Source organism: Pogoniulus pusillus, chromosome 39 (assembly GCF_015220805.1).
Source record: "Pogoniulus pusillus isolate bPogPus1 chromosome 39, bPogPus1.pri, whole genome shotgun sequence".
Taxonomy (NCBI): Eukaryota; Metazoa; Chordata; class Aves; order Piciformes; family Lybiidae; genus Pogoniulus; species Pogoniulus pusillus.
The window spans coordinates 4,075,966-4,096,827 of record NC_087302.1 but is presented as its reverse complement, the minus strand read 5'-3'; the positions used below and the strand labels follow the sequence as shown (position 1 = coordinate 4,096,827).

General features: G+C 57.0%; 1 protein-coding gene across 6 annotated transcripts in view; it reads right to left on the bottom strand.

The window, feature by feature from the left end:
• Positions 1–598: 598 nt before the first annotated feature.
• Positions 599–20,862, bottom strand: part of CDK18 (cyclin dependent kinase 18) — a 52,814-nt gene continuing 32,550 nt past the window's right edge. For 2 of the 6 annotated variants that reach the window (XM_064173960.1, XM_064173959.1), the window contains exons 3-16: positions 19,775–19,920; positions 18,681–18,806; positions 16,233–16,289; positions 15,376–15,490; positions 15,167–15,261; positions 13,781–13,843; positions 13,273–13,396; positions 12,182–12,302; positions 11,179–11,276; positions 10,256–10,361; positions 9,647–9,689; positions 9,093–9,183; positions 7,746–7,823; positions 599–7,458 (exon numbers count right to left, since the gene is read on the bottom strand). In XM_064173960.1, the coding sequence (XP_064030030.1) occupies positions 7,424–7,458; positions 7,746–7,823; positions 9,093–9,183; positions 9,647–9,689; positions 10,256–10,361; positions 11,179–11,276; positions 12,182–12,302; positions 13,273–13,396; positions 13,781–13,843; positions 15,167–15,261; positions 15,376–15,490; positions 16,233–16,289; positions 18,681–18,806; positions 19,775–19,920 (1,298 nt within the window). In that variant the 3' untranslated portion in view covers positions 599–7,423. The remainder of the gene's footprint in view (positions 7,459–7,745; positions 7,824–9,092; positions 9,184–9,646; positions 9,690–10,255; positions 10,362–11,178; positions 11,277–12,181; positions 12,303–13,272; positions 13,397–13,780; positions 13,844–15,166; positions 15,262–15,375; positions 15,491–16,232; positions 16,290–18,680; positions 18,807–19,774; positions 19,921–20,862) is intronic. The other 4 variants (XR_010308846.1, XR_010308847.1, XR_010308848.1 and 1 more) reach the window with 4 other exon arrangements.

Here is a 20,862-nt window from a genome sequence, read left to right as displayed (position 1 = left end):
ATCCCAACCCAAAGGCTCTCCTCCTCCTCCTCCTAGAATCACAGAACCACGTAGGCTGGAATTGCCCTCTGAGATCATCAAATCCAATGCCAACCCAGCACCACTATGGCTCTTACACCATGGCCCACAGAGCCATGCCCACAGGTTTCTTGGGCACCTCCAGGGATGGGGACTCCAGCACCTCCCTGGGCAGCCTGTGCCAATCCCTGACCACTCTTACAGTGGGGAAACTTTACCTCATCTCCAACCTAAACCTCCCCAGGCACAACTTGAGGCCATTTCCTCAAGGCTCTCTGCCCTCTCAGCATCCTCCTGGCCCTGCTCTGGACACTCTCCAGCATCTCCACAGCCCTCTTGTCCCAGGGGCTCCAGAGCTGGATGCAGGACTCCAGGTGGGGTCTCAGCAGAGCAGAGCAGAGGGGGAGAATCCCCTCCCTGGCCCTGCTGGCCACACTGCTGCTGCTGCAGCCCAGGCTCTGCTTGGCTCTCTGGGCTGCAAGTGCACACTGCTGGCTCCTGCTGAGCTTCACCTTAGGCATAAACCCGAGCACAGGCACCAAATACCCCAGGAGGTATAAACCAGGCAGAGCCTGAGAGATGGATGCAATCTTTTTATTCTTTTCTTTTTGTTCCTTTCCATTTAATCCAGGAAAGAAGGGAAAAAAAAAAACCAATCAAACAACCCCACAACCCTTTTTTCTCTCTCTCTCTCCATATATACATATATATATAAAAATCATTGCTCTTCTTGGAATAAACCTTTAAAATACTTTCTTGTTTGGACTCACACCTTCTGTTGGTCAGACCACCTGTGCCACAGGTCGTTGGCATTCTGGAATGAAGCCCACCAGAGAACATTCACAGTAGGTGCAGCCTGGTCACTTGGATTTAGTCTTCCTGCTGCAGGACAAGGCTGGTGCTGAGAAGGAGCAAAGGCAATGAAGGAAGCAGAAAGTAGGGAGGTCAAAATGCTTCTGCCCAGGTATCATTGTGAGAGGACATCCAAACCTGCTCCTGGCATGACTGAATCTACAGAGGCATGCTCAGGGAGGTGGTTGAGGTCTCATCCCTGGAGATATTCAAGATCAGGCTTGAAAAGGCTCTGAGCAACCTGATCTAGTGGAGGATGTCCCTGCTGACTGCAAAGGGCTTGGCCTGGATGAGCTTTGGAGGTCCTTTCCAACTCAAACCATTCTATGGTTCTATGACAGCAGTGTGGGACAGGCAGAGCTGTACCACTTTAAACATGAGGGATTTCAGGAGCAAGAGCTGGTGGAGCTTGGAAGAGCTGTTCAGAAGCTCAAGGATTCAGAAGTATGAGCTGGTGGAGCTTGGAGGAGCTGCTCAGAAGCTCAGGGACTCAGGAGCAAGAGCTGGTGGAGCTTGGAGGAGCTGCTCAGAAGCTCAGAGATTCAGGGCAAAGAGCTGATGGAGCTTGGAGGAGCTGCTCAGAAGCTCAGAGATTCAGGACAAAGAGCTGATGGAGCTTGGAGGAGCTGCTCAGAAGCTCAGAGATTCAGGGCAAAGAGCTGATGGAGCTTGGAGGAGCTGCTCAGAAGCTCAGAGATTCAGGACAAAGAGCTGATGGAGCTTGGAGGAGCTGCTCAGAAGCTCAGAGATTCAGGGCAAAGAGCTGATGGAGCTTGGAGGAGCTGCTCAGAAGCTCAGAGATTCAGGACAAAGAGCTGATGGAGCTTGGAGGAGCTGCTCAGAAGCTCAGGGACTCAGGAGCAAGAGCTGGTGGAGCTTGGAGGAGCTGCTCAGAAGCTCAGGGACTCAGGAGCAAGAGCTGGTGGAGCTTGGAGGAGCTGCTCAGAAGCTCAGAGATTCAGGGCAAAGAGCTGGGAAGACAAAGCACCAATTTCCTTTTGTCAAAGCTCCTCGTCCTTGAAAGCTACTCCATGGGAGAAGCCACGGGCATGAGAAGGATGCTGGAGAGCCACAAACATTCCCAGTATTTCCATCAGCTACTTGGAAAACCCAGCAAGGGAGCTGCTTGGGGACAGCTGCCCAGGAGGAGCTGCTGCAGCAGGCTGGGAGCGATGGCAACAGCAGTGGCAGCTCTGCTCCAGACCTCCTCCCCTTGCTTGTGAGGGCAAGGAAGCTGCTGAGGCACCTGGAGCATCTCTGTGAGGAGCAAAGGCTGTGGGGCTGTGGAGTCTGGAGCCCCAGAGGGGAGCTGATCAGTGCTGAGCAACAGCTAAAGGCTGGGGGGGAGGCAAGAGGCTGGGGCTGGGCTCTTGTCAGTGGTGCCCAGGGACAGGGCAAAGGGAAATGGGCACAAACTGGCACCCAGGAGGTTCTAGCAGGAGAACTTTCTCTGGTGTGAGGCTGCTGGAGGCCTGCAGCAGGCTGCTCAGAGAGGCTGTGGAGTCTCCTTCTCTGCAGAGCTTCCAACCCCTCCTGGCTATGGTGATCCTGAGCAAGCTGCTGTGGGTGCCCTGCTTTAGTCAGGAGGTTGGACTGGATTCTTTGGGATATGGTTTAGTGCCCATGGTGGTGTTGGGTTGATAGGTGCACTTGATGCTCTCAGAGGTCTCTTGCATACCTTAATGACTCTACAACCTCCAAACCTCCCTTTCCACACTCACCATGCTGGAATTCTGGGATCCTGCAGGCAAGAGCAGGTCACCACCCTGCTTGGGGCTTCTATAAGCTGAGGAATCCAAGGGATTGTGATCCTCACCAACCCAAGCAGACCCTGTGGTCCTCAGGGAGACTCTAACACTACTCAGGAGATGGAGATTTTGGTTGCCAGCCCTAACTGCAGCCAACCTGCAGCTCCTTTTCTATGCAGCCAGGACAGGTGCTGGGGGGCAGTGTGCTGGGGGAGGTCAGAGGCTTGGGGCTCTGCCAGCCAACACCTGCAAGAGCAGCAGTGAGGAGGGGGTGGAGGGGGTGGAAGGGGCTTAGAAATCAAGCCTTAGCTCGGTGGGGCACCAAATATTTACCCACACTATCACCCTCCTGACTGGGAATCCAACACCCAGTGGCACAAAAAGGAGTTATCAGAAACGAGGCTGTTGGTGGTGCAGAGGGGGAGAGGGGGGGCTAAGAAATGAAAGTGTCTGCTAAGGGAGGGCTTGGAGGGGGAAAGGCAAAGGCTGCAAAAGAGCAAACAGCAGCTAACAGGTCCCTTTGTCTCTGCTATCTGGCCCTGGGCAATGCAGTCCTGTCTGCAGGGTCACTTCCAAGTCTTTTCCCCAGCAGCTGCCACCGGTGACCTTCACCTTCAGCTGCAAGACCTCTCTCATGGTGGGGAGGGGTGAGAGAAAACAGAGAGGACACCAATCTGGTGGTCTGCTGTGATCCACCTCTGTCCCCAGAGTGGGACAGCTTAGCTGAGCTTCAGAGATTCACAGAATGGTTTGGGTTGGAAAAGAAGTTAAAGCTCAGCCAGTTCCAACCCCCCTGCCATGGGCAGGGACATCTCCTACCAGCCCAGGGTGCTCCAGGCCTCATCTAGCCTGGCCTGGGGCATCTCCAGGGAGGGGGCATCCACAACCTCCCTGGGTAACCTGTGCCAGTATCTCCCTGCCCTCACTGTCAAGAATTTCTTCCTAATCTCCAGTCTCATCCTGCCCTCCCTCCTCAAGCTTCAATCCATCCCCTCCTGGACTACCCCAAGAAGCAATCTCAGCCCATGGGGTTGGCAATGCCAAGGCAGAAAACTGCACAGAGACAGTTCAAGCTTGTCCTGCACTGGCCTCTCAGGAGCAGCTGGAGGGGTTCCTGCTCCCCTTGGCCTGATCTCTGCTCACAGAGCACAGCTCCCATGCCAGTATCCATGAGCTGCCCTGCCTGCTGAGCTCCTCACTCCTGATGGCAGCTGGCTGCCCCGGGGAGTGCCAACCTGCACCACAGAGCCCTGCCATGCCAAGGCCATGCCTCTGTGAAAGAAGAGCCTGTGAGAGCTCAGACTCTGCACCTCCCCTTGGGACCCCCTCCCCTCCTTGCTGAACATCCCCCAGGCAGCAGGAGCTGGGCGGAGGAGAGCAGAGAGGGAACAAGGTCCCTAAACGAGGCAGATGTGCGTCACTGGTGCCTGGGGGCTGCTCAGGCTCTCCCCTATCAAATGGAACCAATTAATGAAGAATTCAGCCTGCTGCATGCTGGACAGCCTGAGAAGGGAACCGAGCAGGGCTGGGCAAACCTCAAACAATGCAGATGTCTGGATGCTTGTCTGGGACAAACCCAAAGGAGCAGCTTCGGGCTGCGGGAGGAAGCTCAGGAGGGTGCATCCAGCAGCGCTGGCACAGGGAGGAGTCACCCCACAAGCTTTGGGGTGCTCACATGTAGCCTCAGGCTTTGCCTTTCCCACAGCAGGCAGAAGCAGTGCTGCCCTGCAGAGCAGGAGAGAAGAGCCTCTGCTGCCTGCTCGATGGGCAAGCAGCAGCCTCCAGCACTCAGCAGCCCATGAGCGATGCCTCCAGCACTCACCAACCCCTGAGCGATGCCTCCAGCACTCAGCAGCCCCTGAGTGATGCTTCCAGCACTCACCAACCCCTGAGTGATGCCTCCAGCACTCACCAGCCCCTGAGCGATGCCTCCAGCACTCACCAACCCCTGAGCGATGCCTCCAGCACTCAGCAGCCCCTGAGTGATGCCTCCAGCACTCACCAACCCCTGAGCGATGCCTCCAGCACTCAGCAGCCCCTGAGCGATGCCTCCAGCACTCACCAACCCCTGAGCGATGCCTCCAGCACTCAGCAGCCCCTGAGCGATGCCTCCAGCACTCACCAGCCCCTGAGTGATGCCTCCAGCACTCACCAGCCCCTGAGTGATGCCTCCAGCACTCAGCAGCCCCTGAGCGATGCCTCCAGCACTCACCAGCCCCTGAGTGATGCCTCCAGCACTCAGCAGCCCCTGAGCGATGCCTCCAGCACTCAGCAGCCCCTGAGCGATGCCTCCAGCACTCAGCAGCCCCTGAGCGATGCCTCCAGCACTCAGCAGCCCCTGAGCGATGCCTCCAGCACTCAGCAGCCCCTGAGTGATGCCTCCAGCACTCACCAGCCCCTGAGTGATGCCTCCAGCACTCAGCAGCCCCTGAGCGATGCCTCCAGCACTCAGCAGCCCCTGAGTGATGCCTCCAGCAGCCACCAGCCCCTGAGTGATGCCTCCAGCAGCCACCAGCCCCTGAGTGATGCCTCCAGGCTGGGAGCTGGGTGGGTTAAGACCATTCAGTGTGTCCTGCCAACCCCAGTGCCAGGTGCTAAGCCCAGTGCCTGCCAAGTCCTGAGTCTTTTGGCCACATCCACAGGCTGGAGGGACTGGTGGGTGGAGGACAGGTCAAGACAAGGATGTGAATATCATACAGCAGAGAGACTTCTTGCAGCACACACAGTTGAAGATGGCTTTGCAGGCTGTGGGGGAGAGCTGCAGCAGGGCCTCTTTGCTCAGGATGGATTTGGCACACTCCTGAAGTGTACAAGGAGGGGGAAAATGCAGCAGGAGCAGTCCTTGGTCAGCAAACCATGCTCAGATCTACACACAGCCTCCCCCCAGCCCCACAGCAATGCTCCCGGTCAGGGCTGGTCTGATCTGGTGTTGGCTACAAAGAAAGAGGCCAAGCGAGGAGGTTTGAGGGATGATTTGCTTCTCTCCAGGTCTATTTCTGGTGCCCACAGCTGAGCTGTGGGAGGTTTGGCACCTCTCCCCCTTCCTCTGGGTAGAAATGCTCTGAGGTGGGGGTGGGCAGAGCTCTGGTACCGAGAGGCTGCACGGCTCAGGATGAGGTGAGGGAGATGCCAGCTGGGAACTGCATCCTGCCCCCTGAGGCAATGGCAGAGAGGGTGATGGGCTGGGGTGGGGTGTGCCAGGCTCAGCAGTGAGAAATGGACTGCTCCATCAGTGCCTGGGACAGGCTGGCTGAAGGGCTTGGCACAGCAGTGGGAGGCAGCATGGAGCTGGTGCTCATCTGGCCTCACTCCTGCACAGCCTCACCAGCAGGCACCTGCACCCTGGGCTGGCTGAGCCTGAGCTTGCCCTGAGGAGTAGCCAGCTGGCTGGATCTGGGGACACAAGGAGGGGAAGATGAAGCAATGGGAAGCCCCCTCCTGCCAGCTGCTTCATTCTTGTCAGGATCCAGGTACCAAGGATGGGGAGAGAAAAAGGTGAAGAAAAGGTGTCATGGAGGGGAGGCTGCCCTGGCTCTGTGCAGTCTCTCCAGTGCCAGGCTGGGTGATGCCCCTGACTCGTAATGTGGCTGCAAAGGGTCCCCCCTAGGAAGCAGAGGGTGCAGAGCAGCTTATCTGAGCATAGCTACACCTCCAGTAATGCCTGCCTGGGACAAACGATGCCCTCCACAGCCCAGCTCAGGAGGTGCCACCCTCTGCTCACAAACCTCCTCATGCCCAGCTCTGGAGGAACCACTCTCTGCTCACAAACCTCCCCATGCCCAGCTCTGGAGGCACCATCCTCTGCTCACAAACCTCCTCATGCCCAGCTCTGGAGGAACCACTCTCTGCTCATAAACCTCCTCATGCCCAGCTCTGGAGGTGCCATCCTCTGCTCATAAACCTCCTCATGCCCAGCTCTGGAGGCACCATCCTCTGCTCATAAACCTCCTCATGCCCAGCTCTGGAGGCACCATCCTCTGCTCATAAACCTCCCCATGCCCAGCTCTGGAGGCACCATCCTCTGCTCATAAACCTCCTCATGCCCAGCTCTGGAGGTGCCATCCTCTGCTCATAAACCTCCTCATGCCCAGCTCTGGAGGTGCCATCCTCTGCTCATAAACCTCCTCATGCCCAGCTCAGGAGGTGCCATCCTCTGCTCACAAACCTCCCCATGCCCAGCTCAGGAGGTGCCATCCTCTGCTCACAAACCTCCCCATGCCCAGCTCTGGAGGTGCCATCCTCTGCTCACAAACCTCCCCATGCCCAGCTCTGGAGGTGCCATCCTCTGCTCACAAACCTCCTCATGCCCAGCTCTGGAGGTGCCATCCTCTGCTCACAAACCTCCCCATGCCCAGCTCTGGAGGTGCCATCCTCTGCTCACAAACCTCCTCATGCCCAGCTCTGGAGGTGCCATCCTCTGCTCACAAACCTCCCCATGCCCAGCTCTGGAGGCACCATCCTCTGCTCACAAACCTCCCCATGCCCAGCTGGGGCAGCAACTGGTCCTGTGCCGTGGGCAGTGCCCAAGGCAGCTCCTCACCAGAGCAGCTGTCCCGAGCGTGGCAGCTCACATCTGCTGAGGGCAGCAGAGAACAAGAAGGTGTGGGGGGGTGAAAGGCCACAGGTCCATCGCCAGCAGCTGCTGGGGGCTGTGGCTGCGGGGCCAGGCAGGGCACAGCCTGCAGCCCTTCAGCGTCGTCCTGCTGGAGTCAGTGATTCTGCGGTGGGTCAGGTGGGAGCGAGTTGCTGTCTCCTGTCTCAGTGCTTTAATCTCCATGGTGACAAGGGGAACACGAGATCCAAGCCTAAAATATGCTCTGCCTCCTGTTCTTCCCTCGGGCTGAGGAGGCAAGAGAGAAAGAGCTGGGTCAGAGCAGCACCTCGCAGGGAAGCTGAGCCCTGTGGTGCTCTGTGTTAGGACATGCTGAGCCCACGGCATGCACAGAGGGGGCTGTGCTCCAGGGCACTCAGATGCGACTTTGGTGCCAGCCTAGGTGACAAGCAAGGACACTAAACAGGCAGCATGGATCAGGTTTGGTTTGTCCCTAGGCAGGGCCCACTGGGTAGGTGTCAGCACCCTCCATGGTACCATCTGGGTGAGGTCAGTGTGGTTTTCCCCAGCCCTACCTGACTGCTGGAAGCCTGAGCCTCGGTAGCCAGGATCCTTCTGAAGCTGGATCTCCTTCAGGGAGAAGATGGAGACATCTAGGCAGAGGGGGCAGAAAGAAAGGGGTCAGACGAGTTGGCTAAGCCAGCAGTGGTCTGCAATCCTGGAGCGAGCCAGGCAGGATGGCAGTGCCCAAGTGCAGCACTGCACAGAACCACACAGAACCACAGCACCTTAGAGCCTGGAAGGGACCTCACCAGAGCTTTGCTCTCACACTCCTTGTCCTCCTCTGTCTCCACTGCCCTACCCAAATTGGTCCTTGCACTTACACAGACCTAACTCTCTGGGGCTGTATCGTTTGTAAAGGAGGAGGCTGAGGGCAGAGCTCGTTGCTGTCTACATCTAACTGAAGGGACCTTGTGGAGAGGCTGCTGCTGGGCTCTGCTCACAGGGAATTGGAGCCAGAAGGGGGAATGGCCTCAAGCTGAGGCTGGGGAGGTTTAGATTGGTCATTAGGGAAAAGATTTTCATAGAAGGACTGGAATGAGCTGCCCAGGGAGGTGCTGGAGTCCCTCAGCCTGGATGTGTTTCAGGGTGGTTTGGATGTGGTGCTTGGGGCTGTGGTTGAAGGTGAATCTTGTAGAGTAGGGCTCTAGGTTGGACTTGGTGAGCCTGAGGGGCTGTGCCAGCCTGCATGTGGCTGTGGTTCTGTAACTCCCACCCCATGAGCAAAGACAAGAGGCACCTGAAGAAGCTCAGCTGCAAACCAGCACCATCACCACCACCACCATCGCCACTACCATCCCCACCACCACCATTGCCACGATCACCACCACCATCACCACCCCCAACACCAACACCACCACTGCCATGATCACCATCACCATCACCCCCAACACCATCCCCATCCCCGCCACTACCAGTACCACCACTGCCATGATCACCACCATGATCACCACCATTCCCACCACCACCACCATCACCATCCCTACCATCAAATGCACCACCATTGCCACCATCACCACCACCCCCCCAACGCCACCCCCATCACCACCACCACCATCACCATCCCCACCACCACCATTGCCATGATCACCACCACCATCACCATCCCCACCACCATCAGCACCACCACTGCCATGATCACCACTACCATCACCACCACCACCCCCAACGCCATCCCCACCACCACCAGCACCACCATTGCCACGATCACCACCACCCCCAACACCATCCACATCCCCATCCCCGCCACCACCAGCACCACCATCGCCACGATCACCACTGGCCTCACCACCACCACCCCCCCATCCCCATCCCCCAGGGGCTCCCCGCTGGCGGTGCGCGGGCAGCAGCGCAGCACTCACTGTCGGGCAGCAGCTGGATCCTCTCCCCCAGGCTCCTGAAGTAGGCATGTCGCAGGGCTGCCTCCGCCGAGATCCGCCCCTTGGCTTCGTACTGCACACAGCCCCAGGGCAAGGCAGTTAGAATCAGAGAATCAACCAGGCTGGAAGAGAGCTCCAAGCTCAGCCAGCCCAACCTAGCACCCAGCCCTGCCCAACCAACCACACCATGGCACTAAGTGCCTCATCCAGCCTCTTCTTGAAGACCCCCAGGGACGGTGCCTCCACCACCTCCCTGGGCAGCCCATTCCAATGCCAAGCACTCTCTCTGGGAAGAACTTCCTCCTCACATCCAGCCTATACACACCCTGAGCATCCGTAGCAGTGCCCCCGGCCGCTGTGTAGCTCATGGCTCAGCAGGTTTGTGTCCTCTCAGCCCCAGGGTGAAGGGTGAGAGAAGCACCCAGAGTGAGAGGTGGTTTGGGACGAGATCTACAATGCCATGGCTTATTCTGCAGCCACAGCTCCTCTCCTTCCCTCTTCCCTTTGCCACCCACCCAGGCTGCTCCACCACTCACCAGAAGAAGGTTCATCAGCAAGTCGATGCCTTCTGAGTCCAGCCTGAGAGAGAGAATCACAGGATGGCTGGAAGGGACCTCTGTAGATGATCTAGTTCAACCCAACCCCCCCTCTCCCAGGTAGAGCAGGATCACCTAGAATTAGCCACCTAGGAACATGTTGAGGTGGGGGTTGGAATGCCTCCAGAACTGGAGGCTCCACAACCTCTCAGTTCCTGTTCCAGGGCTTCAGCACCCTCAAAGTGAAGAATCTTTTCCTTATGTTTACATGGAAACTTCTGGGTTCCAATCTGTGCCCACTGCCCCTTGTCCTGGCACTGGCCACCACTGAGCTCCATCCTCCTGACACTCACCCTTTAGCTATTGATCAGCACTAATGAGATCCCTGCCCTCAGTCTCCTCTCCTCCAAGAGGAAACAACACATAGAGCATGTCCAGGAGACACTGCAACCACCACTGCAAGGGACAAGTGGCAGCTGGGACCTTCCAGTGCAGAGCTGCATTCAGAAGCTGCCAGCACCACGAGGAAGAAATCAAATTGGTCTTCTTTTCGTTGCTCCCATTCCTGAGCAGCACAAGCCCACCAAGTGCCCCTGCCCCAGGAGGTACCTTGGGGCGTGATTTATCAAGGGCTGGGCTCGGTACTGTGTGAAATTGTAAGCCTTAAACTCCTCGTTGGATGTGATTCCAGGCCAGGTGTCCTCTGTTGGGGTTCCTGGGAAGGAAGAGAGAAGCAAACCTGTCATGTTCATGTGATGAAGAGAGGAGAACCTCGTGCATGTGAGTGCCAGGAGCAAGGGCAGGAATTTCACAGAATCACAGTGTCAGGGCTGGAAGTGACCTCCAAAGCTGATCCAAGTCCAACTCCTCCTGCCAGAGCAGCAGCACCCAGAGCAGATCACACAGGAACACAGCCAGGTGGGGTCTGAATATCTCCAGAGAGGGAGATTCCACAACCCCCCTGGGCAGCCTGTGCCAGGGCTCTGTCACCCTCACAGATCATTCAGTGCCAACCCCTCTGCCACCAGCCCAAGGTGCTCAAGGCTTCACCCAGCCTGGCCTTGAACACTTCCCAGGGAGGGGGCAGCCACAACCTCCCTGGGCAACCTGTGCCAGTGTCTCCCCACCCTGACTGTCAAGAGTTTCTCCCTAATCTCCAGTCTAAGGCCAGCTTAGAGCCATTTCCCCTCACCCTACCCCTCACATCCCATCACCTTGTAAAAAGTCCCTCCTCAGCTTTCTTGAAGGCCCCCTCCAGGTCCTCCCACCAGCCCATTCCTCATGTTTCCATGCACCTCCGTTCTTCCCCAGGAGGCTGAGACTCACCTGCACATCCCACGGGGCAGCTGGTGAGGACTTCCTCCCCCTCACACCTCTGCAATGGGGCTGCAGGTAGCTTCTGCCCACCCTGCCCACGCTCTCCACCCTGCTGGCAAGGCTTGGCCAGAAGCTGCCTGCAAGCTTTTTGTCCCTTCTCCTGCTGTCAGCCACTGCCCTCGCGTGGGGGTTTGGGAGAGCAGCACAAGACTCACCCAGCAGCCTGAAGATCAGATGCAGCTCTTCCTTCACGGTGGAGCCAGGGAACATGGGCCGGCCAGTGACCATCTCGTAGTGGATGCAGCCAACACCCCTGCAGCAGCAGCAGAAGCTCTGGGGTTAGGGAGGGAGAAGCCCTGAGGACACTCTACCATCCCCCGGCTAGGGCTGAGCTTCCTCGAGAAGGAAAGGAGCTCCAGGAGCTTTTCACAGGCTCACAGGATGCCAGGGGTTGGAAGGGACCCAAAGAGATCATCCAGTCCAGACCCTGCCACAGCAGGACCACACAATGCAGCTCAGGGCACACAGCAACACATCCAGACAGGCCTGGGAAGGCTCCACACAAGGACACTCCACAACCTCTCTGGGCAGCCTGTGCCAGGGCTCTGGGACCCTTCCAGGCAAGAAGTTGCCCCTTGTGTTGAGCTGGAACCTCCTGTGCTGCAGCTTCCATCCACTGCTGCTTGTCCTATGCCAGGGAGCAGTGAGCAGAGCCTGTGCCCCCCTCCTGACCCCATCCCTCAGAGAGTTATAGACATTGATTCAATTCCCTCTGAGTCTTCTCTTCTCCAGACTAAGCAGCCCCAGGGCCCTCAGCCTCTCCTCACCAGGCAGTGCTCCAGTCCCCTCATCATCCTCATAGCCCTCCCTTGGACTCTCTCCAGCAGATCCCTGTCCCTCTTCAACTGGGGAGCCCACACCTGAAGGCAGTACTCAAGACAAGGTCTCAGCAGGGCAGAGCAGAGGCAGAGGAGAACCTCCCTGGATCTGCTGGAAACACTCTCCTTAAGCTTTTGCACTCACCAACCCTGCTGTGGGCAATGTGCTGCAAAGACCCTGAGCCCCAGAGGACACAGAGAACAGCCTGGCCGCAGGGACAGCCACCCACCCTCTGGTGGAACCAACCCTGTGGGCACCTACAGAGCTGCCCTGGCAGATGAAAAAGCCCAAACCACCACCTCAGAGACCCCAGAAGCTCATCTTGGAGCTGTGGCTCACCACATGTCGATGGGTGTGGAGTACTCAGTAGATCCCAGGAGGACATCAGGGGGTCGGTACCAGAGCGTGACCACCTCGTTGGAGTATGTCTTTGTAGGGACTGACTTGGCTCTGGCTAGTCCTGAGGATGAAGGGGACGGGCATCACAGGATCCCAGGATCACAGGGGTTGGAAGGGAATCAAAGAGATCATCCAGTCCAACCCCCCTGCTACAGCAGCACCATCCAATCTAGCCCATGGCACACAGCAACACCTCCAGACAGGCCTGGAAAGGCTCCACACAAGGAGACTCCACAACCTCTCTGGGCAGCCTGTGCCAGGGCTCTGGGACCCTTCCAATATGGAAATTGCCCCTTGTGTTGAGCTGGAACCTCCTGTGCTGCAGCTTCCATCCATTGCTGCTAGTCCTATCCCAGGGAGCAGTGAGCAGAGCCTTTCCCCCCATTCCTGACCCTCAGCTCTCAGAGAGATATAAACATTGATTAAATCCCCTCTGAGTCTTCTCTTCTGCAGACTAAGCAGCCCCAGGTCCCTCAGCCTCTCCTCCTCAGGCAGTGCTCCACTCCCCTCATCATCCTCATAGCCCTCCCTTGGATTGCCTCCCTCTTAAACTGGGGAGCCCAAACCTGAAGGCAGTACTCAAGATGAGGTCTCAGCAGGGCAGAGTAGAGGGGCAGGAGAACCTCCCTTGATCTGCTGGACACACTCTGCTTAATGCCCCCCAGGACCCCATTGGCCTCTTGCCCACCAGGGCACATTGCTGCCCCATGGATGTTCTCCCCCAGCACTTCCAGCTCCCTCTCCTTGGGGCTGCTCTCCAGCAGTCACCTCCCAGCCTGTACTGCTGCAGTTTGTTATCCCTCCCCAGGTGCAGGACTCTGCACTTGGCCTTGTTGAACCTCATTTGGTTCCTCTGTGCCCAGCTCTGTCTGCCCAGGTCTCTCTGGATGGCCTCACAGCCTGCAGCTGTCTCAGCCAAGCTTCCCAGCTTGGTGTCATCAGCAAACTTGCTGAGCAGACTCTGTCCTCAATGCAGCAAGGAGCTGCACCTCCTTGCAATGCTGCCCCTTGCCCCAGAGAGATCTACCTACCAAAGTCAGCCAGCTTGAGCTCTCCTCTCTCGTTGATCAGCAGGTTCTGGGGCTTGAGGTCTCGGTGCAGGATCTTCCTGCCGTGGCAGTAAGCCAGACCACGCAGCAGCTGGAACATGAAGATCTGCAGGGAGGAGAGGGGGCTGGCATTTAGCACTGGGATGTGGGCAGCCATAAACGAGTCTGTCTCAAAGGCTTTCACTCTCATGGCCAGGGAAGACTCCCTCAAGGCACACTGCAGACAGATGTTCAGCCCCACCAGCAGCACTGCAGAAAAGAGGCTGAACAGAGTCTGCATGCAGAGGAATTCTACTTAGGGTGGCAGCAGTTGGAGAAATGCTGATGGAGCATCAGAGCAGGCTGAAAAAGGTCAAAGAAGAGTCTGAAAGCTGAACTGAAGACAGAAAGGGCATCCAGGCTCACCCAGCCCTGCAACACCCTGGACTGCACCCAGGGTGAGCTCCCCAAGGAGAGGCTGGCTCGGGGACCCCCATCAGCACCACCTTACCTTCACGTTGTGCACACTCATCAGGTTCCCACAGTTGTCAAGGTACTGTTTGAGGTCGTTCTCCTACAATGGGAAGCACTCATCAGCTTCTCCTTCCCTTGGCACCCATCTCCCCCTCTGCAGAAATCACAGAGCCACAGAGCTGCTGAGCTTGGACGAGGCCTTGGAGATCAGCAAGCCCAACCACCCACCCAGAGCTCACAGTCCCACCACTGCTGCTAAGCAACCACCACAGGCTCACAGGATGGCAGGGGTTGGAAGGGACCCAAAGAGATCATCCAGTCCAAGCCCCCTGCCACAGCAGGACCACACAATCCAGCTCAGGGCACACAGCAACACATCCAGACAGAGCTGGAAAGGCTCCACACAAGGACACTCCACAACCTCTCTGGGCAGCCTGTGCCAGGGCTCTGGGACCCTTCCAGGCAAGTTCTCCCTTAAGTTGAGCTGGAACCTCCTGTGCTGCAGCTTCCATCCATTGCTGCTTGTCCTATCCCAGGGAGCAGAGAGCAGAGACTGTCCCCCCCTCCCGACCCCCAGCCCTCAGATATTTAACTCACTTCCCTCAGCACCACATCCATGTGGCTTTTAAACACCTCCAGGGCTGGTGACTCCACTACCTCCCTGAGCAGCCTCTGCCAGCGCCTGAGAACCCTTTCTGGGATGATTTTTTTCCTCATATCCAACCTGAACCTCCCCTGGCAGATCTTGAGTCATAGAATCATAGGATCAGAGTCATAGAATCATAGAATCATCGAGACAGTCACAGAATCATAGCCATAGACTCAGGGAGTCATAGAATCATAGTCACAAAATCATAGAGTCATAGAACCATAAAATCATAGAGTCATAGAACCATAAAATCATAGAGTCATAGAATCATAGTCATAAAATCAGAGTCATAGAATCATTGAATCATAGAGTCATAGAATCAGTCATAGAATCATAGAGACATATAGAGTCAGAGAGTCATAGAACAGTGTAGGTTGGAAGGGACCTCAAAACTCAGCCAGTTCCAACCCCCAGCCACAGGCAGGGACACCTCCACTAGAACAGGTCGCTCAAAGCCTCATCCAACCTGGCCTTGAACATCTGTCACTTGCTGCACGTGAGTAGAGCCCAACCCAAAGGAAAAGCCAGGGACATTTGAACACAGATAGCCCCCCCAGACCCACCAGGTACTGAAAGAGCAGGGTGAGGGAACCCTGCAGATAGCCCCACCAGGTACTCAAAGAGCAGGGTGAGGGAACACTGCAGATAGCCCCCCCAGACCCACCAGGTACTCAAAGAGCAGGGTGAGGGAACACTGCAGATAGCCCCCCCAGACCCACCAGGTACTCAAAGACCAGGGTGAGGGAACACTGCAGACAGCCCCCCCAGACCCACCAGGTACTCAAAGACCAGGGTGAGGGAACGCTCCGTGTGGATGATGTCGTGCAGGGTCACGATGTTGGCATGTTTCAGGTTCTTCAGCAGGGACACTGCAAAGAGAAGAGGTTGACAGGTTGGGGGGCAGCAGGAGCTGGGCACATCCATCCCAAACCCACCCACGCTGCTGAGGAGCTGTGGTGGGGAAAAGCCTCTCCTGCCCTCACCTTCCCGGATGGCTGTGCAAGGTGCCCCCTCCTCGTGCTCCAGGCGGATCTCCTTCAGGGCCACCAGGTTCTCAGTCAGCTTGCTGCGCCCCTTGAAGACTGTGGCATAAGTGCCCTGGTGGGGAGAGAGCAAACCCAAGCCAGGCAGACCACTCAGCAGGGTGGCACAACCCTGGTGTCACGGAAACACTGAATGGGTTGGCTTGGAAGAGACCTTAAAGATCACAGAATCAAGAGTCACAATGTCACAGGGGCTGGAAGGGACCTCCAAAGCTGATCCAAGTCCAACCTCCCTCTGCCAGAGCAGCAGCACCCAGAGCAGATCACACAGGAACACAGCCAGGTGGGGTCTGAATATCTCCAGAGAGGGAGATTCCACAACCCCCCTGGGCAGCCTATGCCAGGGCTCTGTCACCCTCACAGATCATTCAGTGCCAACCCCTCTGCCACCAGCCCAAGGTGCTCAAGGCTTCACCCAGCCTGGCCTTGAACACTTCCCAGGGAGGGGGCAGCTACAACCTCCCTGGGCAACCTGTGCCAGTGTCTCCCCACCCTGACTGTCAAGAGTTTCTCCCTAATCTCCAGTCTAAGGCCAGCTTAGAGCCATTTCCCCTCACCCTACCCCTCACATCCCATCACCTTGTAAAAAGTCCCTCCTCAGCTTTCTTGAAGGCCCCCTCCAGGTCCTGGAAGGCCTCCATACCAGCTGGAGGAAAGGGCATTTAAAGGTACAGGAACCAAGTCTGAGGTCCCTGTGGTCTCCTAACTGATAGATACTCAAGAAGTTTGGCCACAGCCTGCCCCCTGCACTGCCAAGTTGCTTGTAAACCCTTACAGGAAGTCCTCAGTCTACTCACCTCTCCCAGTTTGTCCAGTTTGACATAGGTTTCCAGCTTCCCAAACCCAATATCTGACTGCAAGAGAGAATGGAAAACATCACTGGGAGGGATCTGATCCAGGGATGGCTTCACCTTGGGGAGGCAGACAGTGACAGCTTTGGCAGCAGCTGATCCAAGCACCCAAAGCCCAGCACTCTCCATCAGCCATAAAACCTTCTCATCCAGCTGGGTGCTGAAGTGGGATGGATGGGCCCAGGGTGGGCACAGCTTGCACAAATCCTCAATGACAATTCCCTTCTCCTCCCACCCACCAGCCTGCCACAACTCCAGCAGCTGCTGAGTGGAAGAGGAGCTGTGATCTTGCCTCTTGTTTTGGATGGAGAAGCTTCAGGAGGTCCTGCTGCTGCTGCCCATCCCTTACTGGAGTGCTTTACCATGACTGCACTTCTGTGTGCTGCCCAAACCACCATGACAGGGACACCTCCCTCTCTGGGACAGGGACACCTCCCTCTCTGGGACAGGGACACCTCCCTCTTTGGGACAGGGACACCTCCCTCTTTGGGACAGAGACTCCTTGAGGTACCGCTGAGAGCTGCTCTCCTGCAACCCGTGAAAGAAAGACCACCCCTGTGAAGCCACAGATTGAGGTGCCACCCCCAGCAGAGCCCTGACATTGCCATTTTCTGTGGTGACAGAGACACCTCCTGGGTTAGTTTGGATGATTTCTGGGCCAGGGCCTCCTAGCACGACAGAGGTCAGGACAAACTTCTGCTCTTCAAGCTTAACAAACTGATGGTGGTGGCCCACACAGCAGGGTTGCAGTCCCAGGACAGCAGCCAGCTCTGCCTCCAGCCCAGCACCAAGGTCCCTTCTCCTGATGCCAGGGCTCCTGCCATGCCTGTTGCCATCAGCAGATGGAGCTGGATGGGCAGATGTCAATCAGCAGCAAAACCAGGGGCTGGGCAGGGAAAGGATTCCCTGGGACCCCCCCACTGAAGGAGCCCTCAGCACTGCACACAGAGCTCAGCAGCTCCAGGTCGGGGAGGCTCTTGCAGCCTGCTCTGCTCACCAGATCTGCCCCCTGGGAAGGGTCTTCCCTTGCCACAGCCTCCGACCAGACCAGCAAAGCTCTCACAAGCTGCCCCACAACCAGGCAGCTGCTTTCTCACTCAGGCAGGATGGATTTGGACCAGCAAACCCCACAGAGATTTGGGGTTTATTCAGTCCACATTGGCTTCTCCAACCTCTCTGTATACCCTGGGACCAGATGTGTCCAGAGCAGGATCAGGAGGTGGCTGCTGCCATCTGGGTTTTGCAGGAGCATGTCTTTATTCAGGGAGGGGACCATGAATACCGATGGCACATTGCTGTGGCTGTTCTATCGATCAGACAGCAGGGGCAAGTCAATGCAAGCTCTCCTTTCCTCCCCTCTCCCCGCGAATAGCTCTGCAGCCACCTGCTGAGAGCTGCCTGTGTTATCTCCATAGCCCTGAGCACTCCTGGGCAGCAGGACACGTTTGCAGGTTCATAAAGAGGGCAGCTGGGTTTTGGCTCCTGCAGTGAAGAAACTGAAACGCTCAGGCTACTGCCAAGGCTACTGCCAAGGCTAATCCATTACGGATCAGCATCTGCATTCCAGCTAGAGGAGGCTCCAGCACTTGCTAAATCACTGGAGGCTTTCCATCTCCTCCAGTCTGGAAGGAGCCAGGCCAAGAGGAAAGTCAGGTGTGTGGAAGGGTGAGGGAAGGAATGTGCAGGCCTGGGGATGTGCACAGAGGTCACAGAACCACAGAATTATTTCAGTTGGAAATGACCTCTGAGAGCATCCAGTCCGAGCAGCAACCCAACCCCATCGTGGCCACTAACCATGTCCCCAGGTGTCACAGAGTCAGAGAATGAAGCAGGTTGGGAGAGAGCTCCAAGCTCAGCCAGCACAACCTAGCACCCAGCCCTGCCCAACCAACCACACCATGGCACTAAGTGCCCCAGCCAGGCTTGGCTGCAACACCTCCAGCCACAGCCACTCCACCACCTCCCTGGGCAGCCCATTCCAGTGCCAATCACCCTCTCTGACAACAACTTCCTAACAACATCCAGCCTCAACCTCCCCTGGTACAACTTGAGCCTGTGTCCCCTTCTTCTGGTGCTGGCTGCCTGGCAGCAGAGCCCAACCCCACCTGGCTACAGCCTCCCTGCAGGCAGCTGCAGACAGCAATGAGCTCTGCCCTGAGCCTCCTCTGCTGCAGGCTGCACCCCCCCAGCTCCCTCAGCCTCTCCTCACAGGGAGGGGAGGCTCTTTCCCTCTCTACATCTAATTCCTTTTCTCTGGAAAAGAAAAAGGGGGAAGAGGCAAAGGCATCCTGGAAACTGTTATTGGTTCTCTTAACTATATTTGAGCCTCTGGGACATTTAAACTAGAAGCAGGTGCTGGGCCTGGCATTGCTCACTCTGCCTGGTCAGACTTACAAGGGAAGCTCTTCTGGACATCCTGCTGAGGGGCTTGGGGCACTCTGGGCTCTCCATCTGCAGCTTCTGCAGGAACTCGGGGGGCAGGCGAATGTCCATGGGCAGGGAGAGACGTTTGCTGACATCCTGTGGAGAGGGCCAGAAGAGCAGGTGGTGAAGGCATCTGCTGGAAGGATTCCTCAAATCCATGGAATGCTGCAGGGTGGGAGGGACCTCTGGAGATCATCCAGCCCAACCCCTCCCCTGCCAAAGCCCCCACAGCAGCTTGCCCAGGATGCCAATGGCCAGGTGCGGTTGGGATCTCTCCACAGAAGGAGATTCCACAGCAGCCTGCTCCCAGCACCCTCACACCAACTGACTTTCTCCTCCTGTTTATATGGAACCTCCTGGGCTCCAGTTTGTGCCCATTGCCCCTTGTGCTGGCCCTGGGCTCCACTGACAAGAGCATGGCCCCATCCTTTTGCCCCCTCACCCTTTAGATGTTGCTGAGCATTGATCAGAACCCCTCTGGGGTTGTTCTTCTGCTCATTTGGTCACTGGGTCCAAACATTGTCTAATTCTACCAAGTCTGGTCCTAAAATGATGTCATAGAATCATAGAATGGTTTGGGTTGGAAGTGACCTCCAAAGCTCAGCCAGTCCAACCCCCTGCACTCAGCAGGGACATCCTCCTCTAGAGCAGGTTGCTCACAGCCTTGTCCAGCCTCACCTTGAATATCTCCAGGGATGGAGCCTCAACCACCTCCCTGGGCAATCTGTTGCAGTGTTCCAGCACCCTCCAGGTGCAGAACTTGTTCCTCACATCCAATCTCAATCTGCTCTGCTCTCATTTCAAACCATTGCCCCTGGTCCTGTCCCTGCAGGCCTTGGCAAACAGTCCCTCTGCAGCCTTCTTGCAGCCCCCTTCAGCCACCAGAAGGCTGCTCTGAGCTCTCCAGGTCCCTTTGACATAGTTAATCACAGACAACGTGACCACCAGGGCCCACATCTGAGTCTGGCAGGTTCCCTGTGAATCCAACAGCAGCTCTGCAGGCAGCAGGCAGGTGCCAGGCAGGGAGGTGCCAGGCCCCCTGTGCCCAGCCCAGCAGGACTTGCCTCCATGGAGAAGCGGCGCTGGCTGCTGTTGCGGTAGCGTACGGCCGTCGGGGACTGGCCCTCCACCTCCGAGGGGGACATGGGGCTGCTGTCTGCCTGCAGGTCCCTGCTCAGGTGGCCCAGCTGCAGGTGGCCTTGAGCCAGGTCTGTGGACGAAGAGATAGGAGAGTGAGGTGCTGGTGTGGTAGCAGAAGTGCCCTGGTTCGAGGCGAAAAGAGAGCGAGGGCAGGATAGGGAGGTCCAGAAATGCTCTGGGGCCACAGAGTAGTCTTCTCCTCATCCAGGAGGCAGAAGGAGCAGCAGCTCTTTGCTCCAGCCTCCTGCTCCATCATCACATGCAGAGGTCCTTTTCTGCTGGACAATTTCCAGCCCCTCTGACTCAAGCCTGGAGCCTGCATGGGGTTGTTGTGACCCAAATGCAGGTCCCAGCCCTTAGCCTTGCTGAACCTCACACAACAGACCTCAGCCCATCAACCCAGCCTGGCCAGAGCCCTCTGCAGCATCTTCCAGGTGCCAGGCTGGACCACTGAACCCTGCCCCTTGCCAAGCCCTGTCCCTGAGCTGCACAGAGCCAGCTTCACATCTCAGTGCCCAGCTCCCAGCGTGCTGAGGCAGCCAGCAATGACCTCACTGCTGAAGACTGGAGAGGGAGGGCTGGCGTTCACGGGGTGCTGAGCAGGGCTGGGACCTGGCTCGGGTTTGCTCAGCTGATGGATGAGAGGTGGCAGGCAAGTGACCTGGGAAAAGATGTGGGTTTGTGCCATGGTCACTGGGGAACCAAGAGACCTGCAAGGTAAGGGCTGCAGGGTGTCAGCCCACGCCGAAGGGATGGGTTCAACCCATGCCACCAGGGCTGGGAGCATCTGAAGCAGTGCCAGGAGCTATAGGGCAGATACAGGAGGAAGGCATAGACCATCCCTGCTCCCAGGACCACTGTGGGACTCTGGTCCCTGTCCCTTTCTGGCCATCTGTCTCTGCAGGAATGCTCAGGAAACTCTCCTTGAAATAACCATGGGCATGAAGCTACCACAGACCAACAAAACTGGATCAGATCTCCTTAACTTGCTCAAATCCTAAGCAAATTACCC